The sequence below is a fragment of the Abrus precatorius genome, unplaced genomic scaffold (assembly GCF_003935025.1).
Source record: "Abrus precatorius isolate BTA unplaced genomic scaffold, Abrus_2018 Scaffold8, whole genome shotgun sequence".
Lineage (NCBI taxonomy): Eukaryota > Viridiplantae > Streptophyta > Magnoliopsida > Fabales > Fabaceae > Abrus > Abrus precatorius.
In genome coordinates this window covers 32,071,645-32,096,250 of record NW_020874428.1, presented here as the reverse complement: position 1 = coordinate 32,096,250, position 24,606 = coordinate 32,071,645, and the positions used below count along the sequence as shown (strand labels likewise).

The following is a 24,606-nucleotide window of genomic DNA, read 5'->3' as shown; positions in this document are numbered from 1 at the left end:
GTCTGATATACATTGGCCTACAAGTAATTAAATATTATTTGTGAGAATTCATGTTAACAAAAAAAAAAAAAACTAAACATGGTCGTACTTTTGTTGAAGGGAAAATAAAACTAGAGATGAGTTTCGTTACCTGTTGGCAGGTGAAACTTCAATGAGACATGATCTTTGTACCAAACCATCCAATATAGAATCACTGAACGCAACTTTGCAACGTTTACGGGTCACCTAACATGAGTGATGTCAACATTGTAAAGTTGATTGATATTCTTAAAGTATGCAATTTTCAAAAGTGTGTATGAGTGTCTTTCTGAAGCCTCAACTCAAAGTAGTTTTATAAAAAGGCATGAGAGAGAGAGAGAGAGAGAGAGAGAGAGAGAGAGTAAAAGGATGATATATTAAAAATTATCGTCAAATTATTATAAAGTGTCATTAGGCCATAATTAAACATTTCCGGCATGGGGCGTGGATTATTATAATTGGATTGCTGTAATTGGGTCCAACCAATGATGTAGATATCTATAAGTTCCATTATTATAAAAAAATAGCTTTCATTGGGCGAACTAGAGTTGAGCTCCTTTCCAACCTATTTGCTGGAAATGCAAGGAACAAAGGGAAAGAAAAGCAAAAGTAGATTCCCATCGCACATGTTATGTACTACACAATGTCTATTTTGTCTTGGCTTGGTTAGGGACCAAACCATTTTTTATGTGTGATTTTCTAGCCCATGATTATTTCCTCAAACGTAGCATACTTATGTATTTGACACTGCTCCCTACGAGTACTAGGGATTTTTTCTTTTGTTGGAATAGATTTGGGTTAATATAGGGGTTTTTATCCGGTTGATAATTCTTAACGAATTTGAATCACCCAATGCATTATTATAGTAGTCTCCCTCATTTGGTCATGAAATGAGTCATCGAAACCATACTTTGCGATATGAATTCCACATCATTCATGAACCTATGTAAGAAAGTAACACTTGCTGTCAAATTATCTACAGACTTTGTTTCTATAAGGTCACATTCTATTTTACACTCACTTGAGAGTAACTGAAGCACCTTGTACATGAAAGCTTTATAATTCTATTTCACTATTGTATGAGTAGTAGTGAATTAATAAGTGACAGTCCAAAAAAGGGCGCGGTCATGGACAAATGATGGCGTAACAATTATAGCTAGATCCGAGTGAGTTAATTATGAATGAGAGTATTGACAAAGGGATCGATCTACCCAGGAGGAAAAGGTCCACTCCTTCAATGTGCAAAATCTATACTAGAAACAGGCCATCGTCAGCAATCACTCATGTGGGCCTATCTTCTAAGATCAGGAAATTAGGCTGCCACGAATTGGGTCCACAAATAAAGACATCTGCGCAATCAGAGAGTGAGGGGGAGGGGGAGAGAGAGATAGAGAGATACATACCAAGGAATTATCAAGTATCAAATAGAAGGTTGTCATATAGGACATCCATAAGAGAATAAAAAGTAAGGGGGGAAATTGGAAAGTAAAAAATAAAGAACCTGAGTAGGAAGGGATAAGCATGGAGAAGTTCACTTCCATCCCAAAAGAGAACCTTTGGGTCCCTTGTCATGTTGTTGGGGGTCACTATTTACACATATCTGCCTCTCGATACTGTAGGTGCTTTGTTTTAAGCTGATATAGAATACTTTTATTTATTTCCCAGCTTATACCAGCCATTAGATGTAAAAATTTAAAAAATAAAAAAATAGTCAAAAGCTCATCATCTCTTATCTGAGATTCTGTTCTTGTGGTGGTGTGTAATTGGGAACCAAAAAGATATTATCTATATTCTAAAGCAGCTTTCTTCCATCTGTTTCAGAGCATCTTCACACATATGTATGCATTTTTCAGTTCTCCGTTGTCATTCCCACAGGGAATGGGAACACATGAACAGAAAAACCAGGAATAGTTTTCTTGGTAAGGAAACTCTGGCTACATGGGCATAGGCCTAAAACAGAATCTGCAACCCCTTCTCGCTTTCAGTTCTTAGGTAAAGTAAGAGCAAGGAACAACATTTTGGTTGAAGTTAAAAGAGGGAATAAAGGTGTTATGACGAGTTCCCATCAAAAACTAGATAAGAGATAGTTCACATGAAAAAGAATGACAGGAAAAAAATTATGAAGACCCCTTTAGCCCCTTTTGACAAGCAGAAACTCAGAAAAGTTTATCAAAGCTAAAAGCCCTTATCTCTTGCAAGTTGCAACACCTCATCATATCATAGAAAAAACATAAACAAGAAAGGCCCATCTCATTATAATCCATCACATGTTCAAATAGGAAAGAAAAGGCATTCTCATTTACCTTTTCAAAGACGGCAGCATGATTAAATTAGTCACATAATCATGTTCTATTTCTATTAGATCCACAGTTACAAGGTTATCATGAGAGGAATTCTGGAAAATCATTTCTTTTTATTTGAAATGTAAGCAGTAAGTGATGAGCTAAAGAAGGTTCTGTAATACAAGAGAGCTTCGGCTACAGAACCTAATCTTGTTCTACCCTTCAGCACAATTGTGATGTCGTGCATCTCCACCAAACAAAAAGAAAGAAAAAGGAGAAAATAAAAGAGAAAAAAATAATAAAAAAAGCTCTCTAAGCTGGCCTGTGTCGCTTGTGACCAGCTTTTCCATCGGATTTCACAGCACCACTGGAATCTCCTTCGGAAGAAACTTCCATAGATTTGGTGAAGGAACTTGAAAGATCCGCATAAAGGTCAACCACTCTTCTGATGTTGTTGTTGAGCTCCCTAATAAGACCAACGTTTCTGCTGAGGTTGTCAGGGACCTTGGACTCATGATTCTGGTTTATCTCATTGATGAGTACCCTGTTCTGATCCAAGATGTGCTGCACTTGAACAAAGCTTTTCTGAAATGTCTGCAAGATCTTGCTATCAATCTGGGTACCGTTGCCTAGACCAGAGAATGTGTCACCCTCCATTTTATTTATTTATTTTGGAGTCAAAAGATTGATCAAGTCAGAATCAGCCCTGCATCATGGGTGAAAAGAAGATAGATGGATGAGAGGAAAGAACAAAAGATGTGAAGTATTGAAAGCGTTCAAAGATATTTTTTTATTTTATCCATAATCATATCCTCCTATGTGTACCTGCCTGCACTAACCTAAACAGAGAGACAAAACATAAGCAGTTTTGGAATTGTTTAAGGCATTGAGCAGATGAGACAAGCTCTGTAGTAGAAATCATGACCCCCATGAGTTCCTTTTTCCAGAGGAATCAGATTATAAACTTGAATTATTATTATTATTATTATAGTTATAGTAATTATTATTATTACTATTGCTATTATTATTATTATTATTCTAGATGGTATATTTATAATTTTTTTAAAATGATGAGATGGGAAAAAGCAGATCCCATTTCCATAAAAGGAACCTTTTTTAATGTACTCAGGAAATACCTACCTAAAGCACAGAGTTCCAAAGAAGTATCAACAAAACAGAAAAAAAAAAAAAAAACAGTCAATGATGCAGAAGAGATTATGTTAGGAAGGTACTGCAGCAGAGACAGTATCATTAACCCTTTTCAAGCAAAATTACCCAAAAAATAAAATTGTAACCATCCAAACGTTCAACACACACGTTGAAGAAAACCAAAAAACCCATTTAATAATCTAGAATTGGCATTACTTAAAATTCAGGAAAATCCGAAATAACGTGTTGATATCAAAAATAAAAATGTTGGAACCGTACTTGGAAAACTTGCAGCAGCATAAATTCCTTTCAGTAGAAAACAGAAATTGGTCAAATAAAAACAAAAGAACCCATTTGAGTTTGTCGAATCCAACGCATCTCAAAACCCACTAAATTGCAATTGCAGAGATCTCCTGCGAATATTTTAGTGGACGTGTGAGAAGGAGGAGGAGGCAAAAGAAGGAAAAACAGTCGTGAATGAGAGAAAAATAAATAAAGGAGCTGACATAACCAATGTCTGAGTGAAGCGGAGATCAAGAAAATCATCAGAAAATATTGGAGGAAACTTGAGATAGAAACAAAGACTAGAGAACAAAATTCACATTTTATCAAACTATACCATGTTTATTTATTTATTTATTTTGCATAAAAAATAAATTAAATTAATGATTCAGAAGGTTTAGTAATTATATATAATATAGTCAGAATAAAAAACCGTACCTTGAAAATCTGGAACATTATGCTGAAGGAGAAAAGACAGAGATTGAAAGAGGAAGATGAGAGATTTCCGAGGAGCAGCGAGTAATAAAGATCGGCGATTGAATCGAATCTGCGGAGCAAAGGGTCTGTCCTATGAATACAGAGAGAGAAAGAAAGAGAGAGAAAGAGAGAGAACAGAGAATATGTAGATTTGACAGTCACGCTCGGACCCCTTTGTGTCTTAATATTTAGCACTATTCTATAATGAATATCCACCTGTTTTTTCCTTTTTTTAAATTTTGGATACGCACTCACTCTGACGGAGAGCGAGCATTTCATTCAATATTTTCAATTTTATTTATAAATTATGAATATCTTTTCCCTTTTTATTACAGTAATATTATAAAAAAGCGTGAAATTTTTCATTCGTGCTCATAATGCATAATGGTTGGGATTTAATTTCGCTTTCATTCATTAATTTTGAAATTTACTTACTTTGTTTTTTTATGGTAATTTTAGTGAACTTTATGTTATATTTTAAGAGTGTGTAAAAATGTATTGCTTTTTATATGTAAAGATTGGAATTCAACATAAATTCTATTATTCATTGTTTTAATTATGCCGTTTATGTGTCGCAATTTATTAAGTATAGATAAAAGTTTCTCTTTTCATTTTATTTTATTTTAAGAAAAGAATCTGCACGTTTAATTATTTTTCATTTGTCATTTTTTACTTTTTAGATAAGAAGTATCAGGAAAAAAGTCTTCCTCCTACGGAAGAAACAATCAGGTGGATATTTTTTTTTCTCATGCCACGTGGCTCGCTGGTGATGTTAGGATTTCCATGATGAAAGGGCCCTACTTTTGCCAGCAAACCATGTACCAATTCTTTCGTTAATTTTGAGAATCAAACATATTATGATGGCGGACGGCAGCAGTTCAAAAACTTGGGTCGGCCCTTTTTTTTTTTTAAACCATTAGCCTCTGATTTAAAGAATTAAAATGAGATTTACAATTAAAAAGTATAAGAGATATTATTCTTCTAATGATTAAATAGATAGAAATATAGAAGGTAAGCTCATAAAGAAATGAGATTTACAATTAAAAAAATTCCTCTAACAGGAATGAAATGCAGTGTATTAAAATTTATAATAAAATATATTATAGTTTTGTTTGTGTAACTAATATTTTAAAATATTTATTAGCATATGTCAAACTAGTATACTGAATTATGAACTGTGATTAACTGAAATGACGCCTAACAGTGCCTTACCTATTGGCTAATAGTGTGCTGTGTAGCACACTATAAGAACAAATCTTCAGAATGGTGAACACAAATTCTCTATGATTTAGATAATTATTATTTAAATATAAAATTATTTAATATATATTTACTGTGTTTTTAATATAATTTGTAATCCAAATTTTCTGTCTTAACTAGTATACCTATTTAATAAGACCCTACTTAAATAAATCCAACGCATAACACACCTAATTAACCATGCCTTCAGAAAATTTGACAATTCATGTTCACTCTTTAGTAGTAGTAATAATAATAGTTGCAAACATGATTGCTTATATCTTATTTTATGCATGTAAATATACTTAATCTTTTATTAACCACCCCTTATCAATTAAAAATATAATAGTTGTTTTGATAATTTTGCTACAGTATACAAATATAATATATAATATATTACACTCTTTTAATATAAAAATATATGTTAATATTTTTTAAGTAATAAATATACATATTATACTTAAATACCTTACCCAACAATCGTTCCTAATGAATACTACTAAATTAGTAAAAGTATGTTTTTAATATATTATGTACTTTTAAATAAATATTAAAAATTCTTTAATATTTAAATTAATTAATTTTTAATATATATTCAATAGTGTACAATAAAAAACAATTAATAATAATTTTTATTGAAAATAAAATATTTAAGGTTATTGAAGTATTAAATTTATGTTTAAAATATTATACATAAAATTTTATTACATGTTTTGAACGAATGATACTACACATATATAATAAACAAGTCAAGTTTTCTTTTACTTTTTATACTTACATGTTTTTTTAATTACTAGAAATTTATTATTATATTTTCATATTTTAAAAATAATAACTGTATTTTTTAATATTTATTTTCTATAATTATTAATATTTGTTTTGATGGTAAGTGTCGGATCATTTTCCTTCCTAGAAAATAAGTTACATTTGCAAATTTCCTTTGACGTGTTCGAGTAAGTCTAAAAGTAGTACCACCATAATAAATGCTGATAGCAGTAATGATTTACGTCTTATTTTTAAATCTTAAATTATTATTATTCTAAAATACACAAAATATTATATTTTTAGTATTCTTTTTCTTAATTTAAAAAATTAATTAATTAACTATTAAAATAATTATAAAATTATTCACAATTTATTTTATCATAATAATTAATAATTTTATTTACCAATACTACATGATATATCCCTGGTATGAGATGAAGAAAACATTGCATGATTTGCAAAGGTTTTTGTATTGCTAATCAGTATTTCTTAAACAAATAATACAGCAAAAGTGTTGTATTAAAAATGTATTTTAAAAAGTGTATTATTAATTTTGTCTTGAAATTATTGATTTGTGTGGTGGGCGTGGCGACGGAGATGTGAGCATTAATTGGATACTTTATGACTAACTTGTCTATAATAATTGGCATAAAAAAAACCGTGTCTATAATAATTGGATGGATACCGTATAAATTGTACGAGAAGGGAGGGTGTGGATGAGGATAGCAGAAATCGAAACGGGGTTGGGAATTGAGTCAACAGGAACGTGATTCTCCCTACTACAAAACGGCAACGTCTGGCAAATGAGGTTTTTGTGTTTATTTATTTTTGGTTTTAAATAAGTTTGGGTATAATTAATAAAAAATAGAAATGAAGAGGTACAAGGAAATCTTGGGGTACAACTGTTTGGAGCGAATGAGAGAGGAACACGTGTGCTGAAGAGTGATTGATTGGGTGTGAGATTAATAATGTGAAAGAAGGTGGGTCCCAGAACGAGAAGTGTGTCATGCTCACACCCATTGTGCTAACGGGACTTCTCGTACCCGGAGAGGGACTGGACACGCTCCCCGACACTCACGCCTTTGCCCCTGCACGCTACTTTTGCCTTCACCAACCAACACCATGCTCTTCGGTACCAAGTCATAATGCCTCTGGTAAAAATGGTGAAATAATCAATCATTTTTAAGGTATGTCAAGAGATAAATAATACAAATTTTTTTTATAATTGTTTTTATTAAATTTTATATTTTTTATATATTAATGTTATTAAATATTACAAATTTTTATAAACTAAATATATGCATGTAGATAAGGGAGGAAACTAGAATATGGCTACAAAACCATGTGGGTATGAAGGCTCAACTCCCACTCTCCAATTTTTAATATAAAATAATAATAAACAAAATTAATGCAAAAAAGCTGTACAATATTTAGTTTGTAAAAAAAATTATACAATCAGTACTAAAATAATTCATATTTACAATTATAAAGCCAACTAAACTATTGATTTTATTGTTAATGCTGTATATGTTTGTTAAATTAGTTCCTAAACTACAAATATAGTGTTTTGATTGAAAATAGGAGACCATTCATCAAATTAGTAAATGTCATTATAATTTATTTATGAATTGAATTTTGATATATTACTAGTGTGAAAAAAATATAAATTACATTTTTCTCTCTTAAAAGTTGTAAATTACATTACTTATTTTTTAGTTTAAAACTTTATAATGTTTGTCCTTAAATTTTAAAATGTATAAAAATTTAATATATTTTAAAAATTTTATTAAAATATCATTAAAAAATAGTCTAACTTAAATTATTTTTTACTTATAATTTAATTATGTTTTTATGACCTAATTTCTCTTTCTTTGTCTTTTTTTTTAAGTGTGCCCCGAATCTTGTAAACTATTTAATTATTAATATGAATAGTTGGATTGTTATTTGAAGGTGTATTTGATGTATATAATGATGTGACATATATGTGTATATATGTGATAATGTGAATGTATTGAGGATGTTTGGTTTGTAATTAGATATGTTTTGACTGATTGAGAAATAAGTTAAGTGTGTTGCAAGGGTGTTCTTGCTGTAGCGAGAAGACCCTGTGCGAGAGGATTGCATTTGTTGAATTCTCGCTGTAACGAAATGGTCTTGTTGTAACGAGATTATGCAGAAGTTAGAATACAGATTCGTCTGAGATTTTTACTGCAGTGACGAGAGGTATTGCTGTAGCGAGAGTGTCACAACTCTTAGGGTATTTAAGGGGTTTATGATTCAATAAACTCATTTTTTGCTCTTTCGATTCTCTTGATTCTCAATCTTATTTCACCAATTAAACCGTCTCTAAAGTCGTTTGGGTACATGATTGAAAGTTGTGGTTGTGTTTTTGACGTTTAGAGGTAAGTTTTATGAACTAGAGTTTGTGTTTTTCGTTATTTCTCCTATCTCCTTGGTTACTCATGGAAATTTTTATGTGTTTACGACGAAAATTTGTGTAGGGAACACTTCCATTATTGATTTGTGTTTTGGGTCTTCATCAAAGGTAACAAGGGACTCTACCTTGTCTCATTGTACTTAGAATTCGTTTATTGTGTTATGTATTGTAATGTGATTAGGATCAAACGTAGGATGATGTGTATTTGATAAGAATGGTTTGGTTGCGATTGGATTTTGATAGAAATTTTGCATGAAACTTAGTGTGTTTGGTATTAAGAAATGTGTGTGATGAATAATGGATGATGTGTGTGATGAAGTGATTTGATTATAATGTGTTTTTTGATGAAAATTTGATGTTTGAGTGTAATGTGATTGAATGTGGGCATATGTGTCATGTGTGAAAGTGAATATCATAATGCAATTGAGAATGTGGGTGAATGTATGTATAGACATGCAATTAATTGATGTTGAACAATGTGAAGTGATTGAAAATACGTGTGAATGGCCTGATGGTTGTGTTTGAATATGTTGAAAAACTACGAATGGTTCAGCGATACACTGAGGTGCAGAAGATAAGGGTAGTAGAAATACTTTGAGAAAGAGAGGATGGTGGTGACACCAACAATGAGTGTGGGTGTATCACAGGTCACACACTCTCCTCCTAGATTGACCTCTAACTAACATCTTTGCTTTAAAACCCAATACCGCACACGTTGTATCTGTAGAGCGAGGACTATCTGACGACCATCCATGGTATGAAACTAAGTAAGTCTTTGAGGTTGAGGGTATCAAGAAACTGTGATCACAGTGTCAAAATAAGTGTGACTAACGTGCGATGAACACATGTGTGTGTAAAATGATTAAAGGTACAATGAGCGTACCTTTATATTATAGGATGTATAAACATGCGTATAGATTGAATTGGAGTAAACTATATTATTTTATGCCTGCTTGGTGATGATTTGAATAATGTTAGAAAGGTGTGTAATATGTGAGGTGAGTCTTTTTGCTTATGTGTGATGGTGTAGAGTACTCACCTTTACATTTATTTTTTAAATGACTAAAGCTATTAGTAACAGACTTAGTAAAATGAATAAATAAAACTGCTATAGGATTTATAATTTTTTTTTAAAAAAATTGTGATATATTGATAGGTATTGTAGCATTGATTTGATTCAAATTTGTAATATATTTTTATTTTAAAATATTTTAATGAATAATGTCAAACAAGTGTTTAATTAAAATAAAGTAAGTTTTTAGAAAATTATAATATATAAATTTAAAATATAAAAGAGGATAATGCAATATATATGCATTAAAAAATATAATTTACTCAAATTTTATATTATCAACCAAATAAAACATTCAGTAGCAATGTTTTTATATTAATTGTTATATAAATTATATAATTGATGTATTTAAATTAATTTTTTAATATCGTTAAGGAAAGTATTTACATGACCTTGTGACTAGGTAAGTGGTTTGTTGATGATATTGAAATGTCGTTTAAAACTTATTTGACTTACTGATTCGACCCATTGATACCAATAAATAAGCACCTTAATATGATAAACCATAACGTATCAATTAGCATGTCAAGAGAATATTCAGACAATAAACATTACAAACAAATCGCATAGACATTTTTTTTCATAGCAATAACAATTAAAATCATGACAATAGAGACTAATATAAAAAAGACATTATTACACATTAAGTTTAAATATGAAAATTTAAAAAAAAATTAAATACACAAGATACTGACAAATTTGATAATTTATTCCCCACTGAAATTGGCATGACGCTTCCATCCATATTTAATTGATCTGACATTTATTACCAAAACTGAAAAATATTATAATTGTATTTTATAAAATAAAAAAATAAAAAATTCAATTTTTTAAAATATCAATTCTTAAAATTAAGATTAAACCTCTGTAAATATATTTTTATTATAAAAAGTACACATGTTCATTATATCAAAATTATAGAAATACAATAAATATTGATTTAAAAAATTATTATTATTAATTGTTTATCTTTGAGTCCAAATCGAGGTTAACATTTTTTAAATATTACTAATGTATTTTTATAATTTTAGTGTATATTAATATCAACATTGTTAAAATATAATTTAAAATATATTGGAAAGAATCAATAATTATTAAAATGTTAAAAAGTTAAACACAATTAGCTAAGCGTTATTGTTACTATTTATTAATTAGAATTAGAACTATATGTCATTAATTTGTAATAACACTGAATAAAAATGTTTTACTAAAATAAAATAAAATATAATTAATAAATAATACCACTAGTAACTAAAAACAACACTTAAATTATGTGGTTACAAAATATGGTTCTTTGCATCACTATTCACCACCACTGAGTCGAGATGCATAGCTGTTGCCATGAGTATATTTAGGTTCCCAATGATTTCAATGATTATTTCTAATAATCAATAGTATTAGATTTCTCAATGGGAGACACTTCCAAAATTCATTACATAACCTTCAGTTCCCACTAGCTAACCATTTTCTGGATTTCATAAAACTAATGGAGACTTCACCACGCACGTTCATCGAATCACACTTTAATTACAAAGGAAAAAATTAATAGTATTTTATTTGAAATATATATTGTCCTTTTTTTTTTATAACATTTACCGGCAAAGAACGACACATTCAAACTCAAACCATCCAAACATATTTTCAAAAGATAACTTATAATCTCACAACATAAACATACAATAGCTTTTATACTTTTTTTTTTTACTTTTATCTTCCTGTGCCAGATTAGTTTGTTTTATCACACAATTTTTTCTCTCTTATCGTATGAATTATTATATACATGTAACAATTTAAATTAAAAAATGAATGGATAATTAAACTTTAAACTTATTGTCATGTTTGGGGTCAACTTTCTAGAATTTATCATCTTAAAATTCTAAAAAGAAAAATCTAATACATATTAAACAAAATTGGTTTAAACAATATAACTGTTTAATCGTTTACTCTTTAAATGAAATCCAGTGGTGGATATTATTGGAAGCATCTTAAGACGGAAGTGGCATTCATTAGTTTATACCCTTGGAAGGGGTGGAAACAGAACGTTGGGCATAGAATAGAGGATGTCACTGGTGGAGCACGTGGTGCTGATGAAGGTGAAAGACGACGTCTCACCATCGGAGAGGGATGGCATGGTGGAGCGAATCAATTCCCTAGTCTCCCTCAAACAACTCCTTCACCTCACCTTCGGTCCACTATTGCGCATCCGATCCTACCCCTCTCCCTCCTTCGCTTTCACTCACATCCTCCACACCCGTTTCAATTCCACAGATGACCTCCACGCCTACGCGGTGGACCCCACCCACGTGGCAGTCATCAAGGTCAACACACCCTTCATCGATGACATCATGGCCCTTGATTGGCTCGCCGATCACCTCCACGCTCCCGCCGCCGTTCCCGGTTCCGCCCTGCGTGTCACCTTCTTCAAGTTGAAGGAGGGTCTCGGAGATCCCGTCAAACATGAGGTTTTGGGAGCTATAAGGGCAATTCAACGTGAGTTCAAACACCCAACTCAACTCACCTGCGGGGAGAATTTCTCTCCCGGGAGAGCCAAAGGCTTCTCCCTTGCTTCCCTTGCTGTTTTTCCTGGATTAGCCCAATTGGAGGCTGCGGATTCTGATCACGAATTAGGCAACTATCAGAAGAATCATACCATCAAAGACAATCTCGACACTGTAATGCTCCTTGATTATTTGGTACCATCTTCCCCTAAACATTAGTCTGCTTCATATTAGGTCATCTTTTAGTATTCTGATGCTACTAAATCAATCAATTAAAACTACTCAGACAATTCGAAGTGGTGATATTTTCATTTTCATGATTTTCTTTCGGCCAATTTTGAGCAAATATTCTATTTGGTGTTTTTTTTTTTTTTTTTTTTGTCATCGATGTTTTAGCTACCTTCGATAAACCATTTTTCGTTTACGACAACACTAGTTTGTCTTTATGATCAACATGGGCCGAGGCAGGAGCCCATTGACGTTAACGTATAGGTCTCTTCAATGATTTATTACTCTCCCTTGGGTCATTCAGCCCAGACATATTAAATGGGCCTCAGGACCAATGTACGCCAACCAGATAATTCATTTTGAGAAATAAATAAGTAAAAAAAGACGAAAGCATCAACTAGATTCGATTCAAGGCACAGGATCCCCTACGATTGGTGCATAGCGTGCGATGCTGTGTCTGAGAACGCAGGTGTCATCTCCTTTTTCTCTGACTCTCTCGGCTTGCAAACAGATCCGTCAGGTAAAGGCGTTATCCTCTAGATCTTCGATCAAGATGACGTCAAGTCAAACCGTGGAGCACATTGTGCTGTTCAAGGTGAAAGAGGAGACGGAGGAGTCAAAGGTGAGTGCGATGATGAACGGATTGAGCTCCCTGGTGTCGTTGGAGCAAGTTGTCCACCTAAGCGTGGGTCCACTCCTACGCAACCGATCCTCCTCCTTAACCTTCACTCACATGCTCCACAGTCGCTACAAGTCCAAAGAGGATCTCGAAGCCTATTCCGCGCACCCTAGCCACGTCAGCGTCGTCAAGGGACACGTGCTCCCCATCATCGACGACATCATGGCCGTCGATTGGATCGCCCACGACCTTCGTGGTGATCTCGTTCCGCCCCAGGGTTCGGCGATTCGAGTGAGTTTCTTGAAATTGAAAGAGAACGCGGTTAGGGATGAGGTGCTAGGTGTTGTTAGAGGGATTCCCCAGAGTTTCAAGCAAATTAGTCAGCTGAGTTGCGGGGATAATTTCTCGCCGGCGAGGGCTAAAGGTTTCTCGATTGCTTCCCTCGCGGTTTTTCCGGAACCCAGCGAGTTGGAAGCGGTGGATTTGAACGAGGAGTTGGTGAACCATCAGAAGGATAAGGTTAGGGATCACATCGAGAGTGTGGTCGTAGTTGATTATGTGGTGCCGCCGCCTCCTCCTCAGTCTGCAAGCCTTTGACGAGGTTATTGCTATTTGCTATGCTCCCCCTTTGTAACTTTTCGATCAATGATTTTGCTTTGTTTAACTAATAAAATAAGCCTTCAATGCTCTGTTAGGATGCAATGTGGAACATTCAGTTTTCAAATTATAACTTCTGATTGGTGTTGGTGTCCTTTATTTTTCTCTCTTCTAGTTTCCTCATTGCCTGATATTCACGACATTGCGAAAAAGTGTTGAAGAGCCCAAAAACCACTAGCTGCATAGCTTCAATTAATGACTAATAAGTGTTGATGACAGTTATTCATTCAAGTTGTCACATTGTTTTAGACTTTAGTTTATTTATTCGGTCTTTTGTGGCTGTTACATCTGGCGCTTTAGCTATTTTTAATGACTAAACTGGTGGATTCAACCTAAAGCCGCTGTGGCCTATCATCATAGTTATTTGATTTGATTTGATTAGCTAATCAAACAGAAGGAGCTAGTCATCCTAGACATCGAAATGAACAACACGAACCTTAAGAGTGTCTAATAATAACTTCTACTTTTAATTTATTGCTTGAGTCTTGAGTTGTAAGTTAATATCCAGAATGTCTAATTCCTTCTCTCATTCTTTATTCATCAGGCATATTCTCTCTTTACCAATACTTATCCCAATTCATTTTTAAACGTGCTCCGCAAGGGCAATCGTGAAATCCACACATAGCCTAAAACTCATTCATTCCTCCACTAAAGGAAGCCTAACATGTCCACAGCAAGCATGTTGGGCGTGTGGACACGACAGGCTCCAGACGTGGTATTTATCAAGCACTGGTATTTCAAGGTTGCACTTGCAGAGCATGTTTAAGGGAAATTGGAATAAGTACTGGTAGAAAGTGAATATGCCTGATCAATGAACAATGAGAGAAGGAATAATCATGCTTGGGTGAATGATGAAGAGAATAAAAAACGTGTTGTTCTGTGGGGGGGGGGGGGAGGTAAGCGTATGACTGGCATTGGCTCTTAGAAGCTTGTCACACCCGCACTTGCTTTGGGTGCTTTGTTTGTTTCTCTCTATCGCCTATTAGTGGCTTGGTCCTCACAATATGCATGTATTCTCGGTGAGCCTTTACAATAGCTTAGTATCATACTGAGGCCAGCTTGACCCTTGTCGACCTCGCTCTACTCTAGGTGAAGATCTAGTAGTAAATGCCCTCACGTTCCCCACTATAAAAATGTTAGATAACAGGCTCATGATTTTTGTTGTTGTATCCATTTGCCTGGTGTTTTCGTTACCCAAAAGCTTGTCATCGTAGTATCTTAACCAGATTACCTTAATAAATTTCTGGTATCTGATGAACTTGATGCTTGCCATATTTCAAGTCCTTATACCGAGGGACTGTACCTGATATATATATTTGCTTTAACTTTTTTTGTTTTTTTTTCATTTGTTAAGCTCGAAGCTGTAAACCACCCATGCTATTTTTCTTATCTTTTTCTGCTGAGATGAATGTTATTCGAGTTTCAACTGTTAAGTCTTCTAGCTAGCTGTGCCGACGAGCCTTTGCTATAAAGTACAATAAAATTAATAATATAAAGGGCACTCTTTTTCATTTTTAGGTTTGAAGCAAATTAAAGCAATGCTTTCATTTTGATTTTATCCCGGAGTCATTGTAAACGAATTTTATATATCTGGGGCATTTAAACATTATTTGTACATAAGATGATTTATTTTTATTTATAAATTTGAAATGTTTCAAAGAAAAATCTTGATTTATGCACCTTTCTTGATATTTTTGAAGAATGTTAACTTCAACCTTAAGGACTGAATTTAAACAACTTCTAATAGTAGGATTTATTAAAAAAATATTTATTACACTTTTATAATTTTAATGTAATAAATATATATATTTTCAATAAAAAATTATTATTTTTAAATGTTTAAAATCAACTCTATTTTTTTGTGTGTTTATTTAGAAGTGGGATTTTGGGGGAAAAGAAAATGGGGAATAAAGTTTTTTATTTAATAAATATTTTCTAATTTAATAAATTTTAAAACAAATTAACAATAATAAATTAGCCTAAATTAAAATGTGTTAATTTTTATGGATATTATATAGCTGTAGTAATTTAAAATTTGTCTTACATTTCTTTTTCTATTAAAACTCCATTCTGAAACACTCTTTAAGTAAAATAAAATAGCGATAATGAAATATAAAAGTGACATAATCAATTATAACTATTTTTTCTAAATTGAGAATATTTAAATATATATAAAAAATTGAATGATTAATAATTAGATATGGATTTAGCTCTCTTTCGATTCGCTTTTATATTTAATCCGACTTCTTGTATGTATTGACGCATCTAGGTTTCATTTGAAGGAGAATGGAACAAGAGAACAGGGAAGAAAATATTTAAGGAAAGAAGTCCAATAGGCCGAGATATTCTACATAGTTTGGAACAAAAGGGAAATAAAATTTGGCGTCGGAAAAATGTTACTTTTAACGAAGTGAAGGAAACAAAAAAAAATAAAACGACAAATATATTCTTACTTTAATTGTATTTTATTCTATTTCAAAATTTAAATTTCATTAAATCTAAATAGATTTTCCTTCCTTTTTCTTCTTTCTACTCTTTATTTATAATAAAAAAAATATTTATTTTTTATTTTATTTTTTCCTTAGTTTTTTTTTTCCATATTCAAACAAAGGCTTATAAATTATAATCCATCTGATTTTACACACTTAAGTCCTTAATTTTGAAAAATATTGTTTTAAAAGTTAATTTTCTTTTGTATTAAGTTATACGATTTATCCTGCATTGAATATGTAAAATTTTATTTTTATATTGTGTTCAAATACTATGACTTAACTTTTATTTTTAATTGCTTTAAAAAATGTTTTTTTTTAATTTCAAATCTTCATATACTATATGAAGTTAAATATATACTTCTTTATTATAATCTTATTCAATTTAAATTCTGATGCAACATATCAATAAAGATAACGTGTCTTTATTTAAATAATTAGTTTCATAATTTTTCTCCAAATTTTAAAGTCTTACCTCTTTAATTTAATCTTATCTAACAAAATAAAATATTTAATATTAATAATAAAAATGAATACTGTTCTCTTCAAATTTTTAATATTTTTTACTTTAAAAAAGCACCTGTGCAATCCCTAAAAATATTAGTTATGCCAATAAAACATCAAGACTATCATATTTCATTCATTAAATTTTTTTTAGTTTATTATTAAATTGTCGTGGACACTTCTAACTTACTCATCACAGGTGGAAACCTAGCTAGTTTGAGCACACAAGTAAACAGAATGGAAAAAAATTGATTTAAAAAATGAATAATCAAATTTACAATACAAGAGTTAATAAACTAGAATGTAAAATACGTTAATATATTACAAAAGAAGAGTGTACTTTTTTTAAAGGAAATTAAAAACTGTGTAATACAAGATTCTCTCAATAGAAAAGAGTATAATGTACACTTTGTCAAGGGTGTAAATGAGTTGGATTAAGTTAAGCTTTAATTTAAGCAGTTTTGACCTTTTTCCAAAATGTTAGCCTTGGATTTGGCCTAACTTTTTAAAAAACTTAGCCTATAATATATAATTTTAAAGGCCTGCAGTTATTGATATAATTGATAGAATAAAAAAGTGTTACAAGAGTTACATAATTATCATGATCATGTTACACATTATTTTCTTGCAATATAATTGTTTTATTCATTTTTAAGGTACGTTTTTTTTTTTAAAAAAAAGTTGCTGACATGTTATTCGTTTTTGGCATAGATTAATTTCGTAGTTCAATTGCGGACGTTCATTTTGCGTTGACAATATTTTAAAATGCATTAGCATGTAGTTTATTTTTAAACAAAAGTAAAAGTGTATCGACTTTTAGTTGGGTAAATTACTATTAGTAAGCAAACACAAGCTAGTAATTTATAATTTAACAAAATTGTCAAGACAATTCTCACATTTCAACTTGCACGCATTCGTCTTAATAGAAGATTAATAATTTTCTCACGAAACAATGACATTTAACTATCTATTTTATCTGTAAATCAAAATCAAAATGATGTACGAGATTAAGTCAGTTTTAGTTTATTTTGATGAGATTAGTATATTATTTTTTAAAGAAATGATTATTTGATTTCCTACGGATTTATATGTACTATTTTAATAATTAGCCAATGTTTATTTTAGCTTGTCTTCACAAAGTGACACGACTCAAGTACTTTTCAATCACAAAATTAGACTAAACTCGTTTCAGTTATAAACTTCATATATAGTAATAATAGGAATCATTATTAATCATCAACCATTGTGATGATTTCACGATGTCTTCAAATAAATCAAATTTAAGAAAAATGTTGATCTCGAGAATTAATTGGTGTAAAATTATAATAATTTACCTTATAGTTTTGAGTTGGAATATAAAAAAATAGTAGTAAATTAAACTTGAGAAAGTCTATGAAACAATTTCATTGAGAAAAAAAATAACTACTAAAAATGAACAACTTGGACCAAAATTGCAGTATGGTAGCTAACCATCAAACTTTCAACCTCAACGAATGGAAGTTGAGCTAAAAGACTGAGAAGCAGAAGAGACGAAATTTTTGATCTTAAGAGCAACCTAAGCAACACAACTTCTCTAACCACAAATATTTCCTCTCCATTATTCATCTCATTGCCTCTCCCAAATCAGCATTCCTACAATGGAAATAAAATTTGGTACACTTCTTCCTTTTATTGTCTGCTTCACTCAGTCCAATGATTCGTTTTTTTTCCCATGTGCTATGTATGCATCACTTTTTTTTTAATTAAAATTCATTCATTATAAGAGTGGCTTAGAGAAATAGATGTAATAAATAAAACATTATTTAAATAATATAACTTTTTTTATGCTTTGTGTCTGTATCATCTAACAATGTATATTGAGATGTTTAAATTATACACAGACATGGGTCACATGAAGTTAACATATTAATGACTTTATCAACATAGTTGATTTTAAATGATTAAAAATATATAAAAAAAATTGTGTATTGGACCATTAACGAGACTTGAGTGGCTTACACCAAGCTATTCATTGCTATAATAAACGACAAGAAACAGGGATATATTAAAATACTGTCTGTTTCACAGATATAAATTTTTTTGTATATATATGATGATGATGATGATGATTTTTGTCAGTATCGTCGGTCTATATTTGAGTTAATGGAATAGAATGAATTAAATTAAAATGAAGTAGATTGAAACATAATAAAATAGAAACGTTATTTCATTTATTGAAATTATTATATTATAATAGAATGAAACTTTCGTTCTATTATTTAAATAATAAAAGAAACAAAGTGAATTATAACTATTTTATCCATATTATACAAATAATATAATAATTTTAATCCTTCGATCTAATGCATCAAATATACATACTGCAAAACAAATTCATTTAATTCTTCAGCCCCTTTCATTAATAAAATTGATGACAAGAGTTCTATAAACATCATGATTTTCAAATTAGAAAGATACTTCTAACTTTCAAAATACAAGCAAGTTGGGTAACTGCATCTATCAGCTAATTAAATTTAATCCAACCAGGAATTTAGTCTTTGCTATAAGCAAGCAAATTAATCGATATAGTCGCGATCCTTTATTTTTCAAAAACAAAATTAAATGTGTTTGATCAAGAAAATAGTAAAATGGGAATGATAATAAATCGATTGTTCAAATGATGAGATGTCGAATTTGCCAAAGTTCGTCTTAATTTCAGTGGTTGAGCTGCATGATTTCCTAACGTGGAAAAAAATACAAGTTCATATGATGGGTACTATTCACATATGTATCAGTATTAAGATTCGGATGCACTACGTACGAATTTGGACAGAACAATGAAAGGGACAAGCAACGATGACCAAAGAAGAGACGTTGCACCAAAAGTTAGCTGCGTTATGTTTGGTGTTAGTTAAATAAATAATATTAGAATCAAATAAATAAACTAAATTATGATCTATCTCATCTTATTTTATAATTCACTTTACAATACGTTCAATCCATTCTATTTTTCTTTCTAATTTCATTCTCTTCTATTAATTTAAACATGAGTTTAGAATATCTGTTGTAAGTTTCTGGAATATGAAGAGGATCCCTAATCCGTTTGGATATGCCTAGGCGTGTAGGAATAGTGCATCTCAAAGTCATGGGGCGTTAATTGAGGAGATTAATCTTTTGAACAATCGATTAAAATAAAAACTATATTTTAGTTTTTATTGTTTTTAAAATTTGTAAAATTATTTCTTAAATAAAATAAAATATAATTTTAATCGTCAATGTATTTACTTATTAATTATTTTAATTTTTATTATTTTTAAAATTTATCAAAATAATTCATAAATCGCCTAGTGTGTAATACCTTTTGTGACAATTTAATCGCTAAAATTTAAAATTTTTATAATTAATTTTGCTTAGAAAATTTAAAACTCCCCCGATTATACTGTCTAAGACAAAATTAGTGCTAATTAACTAATTATATTTTTACAAGAAAAAGTAAAATAGTTTAAAATAAATAATAAAAAATTATATTTTTAATAAAAAAAGTCACATTTTAATGACCGATAAACATTAAGATACTTGGTGATTGTATATGTTGTAGATTAAATAATTAATAATTATACAGATTAAAATTAAAATAACGCTTTTATTTAATTAAATGATATTTTGACACATTTGCACGTGCGATGGAGCACACGATGTGTATCTTGGAAAGTTGGGTGATATTAAAGAGAGTAACTAAAAACAGTCGAAAGGCAGAAAGAGTACTTTGTACCGTTACGGCACGATGTCCATAAGATGTAGGAATTTCAGTTGGGATGTGTGTGGGACAGCTTATAACTTCTTTTCCAGTCCCTCAAAGATTTATTCCTACAATTTTTATTTATAATATTTTTAATAAAATATTAATTTTAATAAATTATTAATGTAAATTTCTATACTATTTATTAATTAAAAATTATTTTAAATCTAATATTTTTATTGATTATTATTAATATGACAATATATAATTAAATGACAAGTTATTTTTATATTGTATATTTGAATTAAATTCTAAAAAAATATTTTTTATCATATTATTTATCTTAATAATATTTTAAATTATAATAAAATTTATTCAAATGTTCTATAATTTTTTATTACATTATATATTTTTTATACTTTTAATGTTTTACTATACACCTTTAAAAAAACATCTATTCCTAATAAGGGAATATTCTCACTGCTTTTGGTACGAAAAAATTTCCTACAGTCCATAGTTATTACACTAGTGATACTTTTTATTAATTAAAATTTATTAAAAATTAAAAATAATATAAAACAATTAATTTAAAAGTGAGATTTACATAATTTTTATAACTTTTAATAAATTTTAATTACTAGTAAAAAATATATTACAAAAAATGTAATGTCTTCAGAGATATGTAATATTTTAAAATATTTATATATAAAAAAATAAAAAATTTATATGCAATAATAATTTAAATAATAAAACTATTCCATTATGTATTTAGTTTTCTAAATTATGTGAAATAAGTTCAAGTGAATATAGATAAAATAATATGCAGGTAGACACATAATCCTATATTTTAATTTTTTGATAATTATTTGAAATCATATTATAATATTTTATAATTTCATAAACAATTTTTTAACGTGAACTTAATAATACATGATAAAAGAATTAAAATAAATAATAATTTTCTATTAAACATATAACATCTAATGTTATAAATATAATAAATCTAATAATATTTTATAATTTTTACAAAATTTATCATATCAATTTTTATTATATCACCCTAGATATATATTTTGAAAAATCGTATTATAACTAACTTGCTTTTGACCGGACTGGGAAGGTGGAATAGAAGAGTGCATGAAAGCTAATAAGCTATACCTTATATTATATTTCATGACGCCAATTTATTTTTTCAAAGATATATTCCTTTTAAATTCTGGATGATATTAATTTGATGTATTTTGACGTTATTTTAAATCTTAATTTGATGTATTTTGACGTTATTTTAAATCTTAATTTGAAGAACCATTCTGATAAAAGTTTTTTTTTTAAGAAGGGAATTAAAGTGATACCATGCATTGCTTTGAAAACGATTCCCCCTTTGTCAAATGCTGTTTCAATCTTTTTAATCATGTTAACTTTCATTGTTTGTCATTAGTTTTGGTTTTATTGGTAATTATATATTATTTTATTGTTAGTAACCAAAAATCTAAATTGGAGCAGAAACAACATAAAAAGTTTTTTTGTCTTTTTAAAACTACTATCTTAGATTTTTTTTTGAATGGAAAAAATGAAAGAAAATATTGATAAGTATGAAAGTTATACGATAAAAGTATAATTTTAATAATTCATGTTGATATATATAATCTGAACAGTTTATAGTTACTAGCTAATCATTAACTATTTTCAATTTAAAAATAATAATATTTTTAAATAAGTAAAAAATGGTTAATATGAATTGTATTAATATAGATTTTAAATTAATGAAAGAGATTAGAGAGGGACATATACGGTCGAAACATCTTTTGGGCCATATTGGTATATAGGGTACCAATAATACGTGTGAAGTTTCTACTCTTGAAATTTTGTCACTCTATACCCCTCATTGTGACGATGGCTGCTACAACAAACTTTCCAAGACCAAAAGATTGGTAGAGAAATTCAGTTTGGAAGGCCTAATTCAAGTAAAGGGAGAGAAGAAAATCATCGTAACAGTGGTTCCACAGTCCAATACTTTTGGCTTTCTTTTAACCATACACATTAGTTACTGTAATACTTCATTTCTGTGACACGAAAAGGTTGATATATTATCGGCTACAAGGTTCAAAACAGAGGGAAAAAATGACTTTTTTCATCGAAAAATTCAGGCAGAGCAAAACTAGGAAGATATTGTTTGTTATCCATGTTTAGTTTTGAAATACTGTAAGTCAAAGTACTGTGTGCATGTTGCTTTTCATCTTCAGTAAGTAAGGACTCACGAGGATACGTAATTTAATTACCAAGTCCAGACAATAAATAGCCGTAAAGCATTGACTTTTTGTTTTTGTTTGATAATTGTGCGTTTGTATTAACAATAATGAATCATTTTAATAGATACTTTTGTTAAAGTATATAACAATGGCTCAATATATTGTCATGTAATGCATTATAATGCTGTTGCAGATACTTAATGTCTATGTTAATAATTTATTGTTATCAAATAATAAAAATACTAAAAAAATTATAATAATAATAATATAGAAGGAAAATATAAGAAGATAGAAAATTTGAAAATATAAAATACATGAAAGTTAATAATGAGTTCAATTTGTATGTAATTTTTTTTTGTTCTAAATTCTAGGTATCTAAAAATTCTATAGGTGTTAATCAATCTAATTTGTGTAAAGTATAGACCCATTTAAAGAAATAGAAAGATCTATTTGCAAATTCAGCAACGTTTTAAAAACTACTCATAAGTTAATTTAATTAACCTTAAAATTTTATGTATAAACATTTTTAATCAGTCATTAAAAATATTTTGTAGAGATAATAATATTCTAGATCTTTAACTATTTCTCAAATCAATTTTCACACATATAATTTTAAGTTGCATAATATTTTCTAATCCTAATTTTTAGACACTCTTACTGTGTAAATGCCTACTTATCATTTTTTTTCATTTATTTTTTTATATCACATTATATATATATATATATATATATATATATATATCATTTCTTTATTTTCTGTTATTTTCTCTTTCTATGTATAAATACTCCAATGATATTATTCCAATTTTTTGGTACACGCATCACAATCTTTATTTATATAACTGATTAGTAACAACGAACCAATTATTGATTACTTATATATTGGTAACTAGTTAGCTGATTAATAATAAAAAGTTACAATAACTAATTGGAGAATACTTTTAAAAAATGTAAACGATTGAAAACAGTATATAAACACTTCTTTGGTGAAGGATTGTTTAAGGGGAGAATAAAGTTATCGTATTGCTAGGTAAAAGTCCAACAAGGAACATCATATCAAATTTTCAACTAACGTAGTTTAATTTTCGATTGAGTACCGGACTTATAGATAAATAATCAAAAGCTTAAAACGTACTAAAATAATTATAATTTGTGTGTTAAACCTTGTGTTATTTTAATATTATTTAAAGTTTTGCATTGAGTGTGCTTGTGGACATTATGTTCATGCAAGAAATAATCCTCAAAATAACATATTAATCAGTAAATATTTCTCATTTCATTGTCCTGAGTTTGACGAAAGAGTGGCAAACTCTCTAAATTTTTTCAACACACGTAATCAATGATTTAAAGGAATCATTGGGTCCAATTTTAACATTGTTCCGTGAGGACAAATGATCCATGTAGCATATGCTACAGAAAGCCTCCACGCATAATTTAACTTGAATAAGATACCTACCTATAATTTTCGCAAATGATAAAATCGTTTGTCACTTACTTATTCTTATTGTCTCGTGACGAAATTAAACCTGGACCGCACTGAAATATATAAAATAAATTTTATATTTTTACACTCGTGTTTTTATATTTATATTTTATTATTTTATATTAATTAGTATCTTAAGAGTAGTTAAAAATTTAAAAGGAATTTTTTCTGTTGAAAAACTTTTAAAGTCATTTATTCTTATTATTTTTAACATATTATTATTTTCTCACCAATTTTTTTTACTTTCCGTCACCTATTCTAGTACCATTTTAATAGGTGTCAAGGAATTATTTTACTTTTCCATATATGAATATGGGATGCTATAAGTACCCATACTACCAAACACTCTCCACAGCAGAGAGATCCGTGAGGTGGAATCCAACAACCTAAGCACAACATCAACGGAGAGAAAAGAGACACTCCACTTGATAGAGAGAGAA

General features: G+C 29.6%; 3 protein-coding genes across 6 annotated transcripts; 2 read left to right on the top strand and 1 right to left on the bottom strand.

Moving 5' to 3' along the window:
• Positions 1-1,491: 1,491 nt before the first annotated feature.
• Positions 1,492-4,349, bottom strand: LOC113847240 (protein ELF4-LIKE 3-like). 4 transcript variants are annotated; one of them, XM_027476216.1, is made up of 2 exons: positions 4,170-4,349; positions 1,492-3,006 (listed from the first exon to the last, which is right to left on the bottom strand). In XM_027476216.1, the coding sequence occupies exon 2, from the start codon at positions 2,955-2,957 to the stop codon at positions 2,613-2,615; it is 345 nt and encodes a 114-aa protein (XP_027332017.1). In that variant the 5' UTR covers positions 2,958-3,006; positions 4,170-4,349; the 3' UTR covers positions 1,492-2,612. The 4 variants fall into 4 exon arrangements, with proteins under 4 accessions (XP_027332017.1, XP_027332019.1, XP_027332018.1 ...); XM_027476218.1 differs by lacking the exon at positions 4,170-4,349 and adding an exon at positions 3,729-4,141; XM_027476217.1 differs by lacking the exon at positions 4,170-4,349 and adding an exon at positions 3,126-3,238.
• Positions 4,350-11,781: 7,432 nt separating this feature from the next.
• LOC113874731 (stress-response A/B barrel domain-containing protein UP3-like) lies at positions 11,782-12,438 on the top strand. Its single transcript, XM_027512945.1, has one exon. The coding sequence runs from the start codon at positions 11,782-11,784 to the stop codon at positions 12,436-12,438; it is 657 nt and encodes a 218-aa protein (XP_027368746.1).
• Positions 12,439-12,699: 261 nt separating this feature from the next.
• On the top strand, positions 12,700-15,044 carry LOC113847114 (stress-response A/B barrel domain-containing protein UP3-like). Its single transcript, XM_027475994.1, has 2 exons — positions 12,700-13,667; positions 14,268-15,044. Exon 1 carries the CDS (start codon positions 12,896-12,898, stop codon positions 13,661-13,663), a length of 768 nt encoding a protein of 255 aa, XP_027331795.1. The 5' UTR covers positions 12,700-12,895; the 3' UTR covers positions 13,664-13,667; positions 14,268-15,044.
• Positions 15,045-24,606: the final 9,562 nt, after the last annotated feature.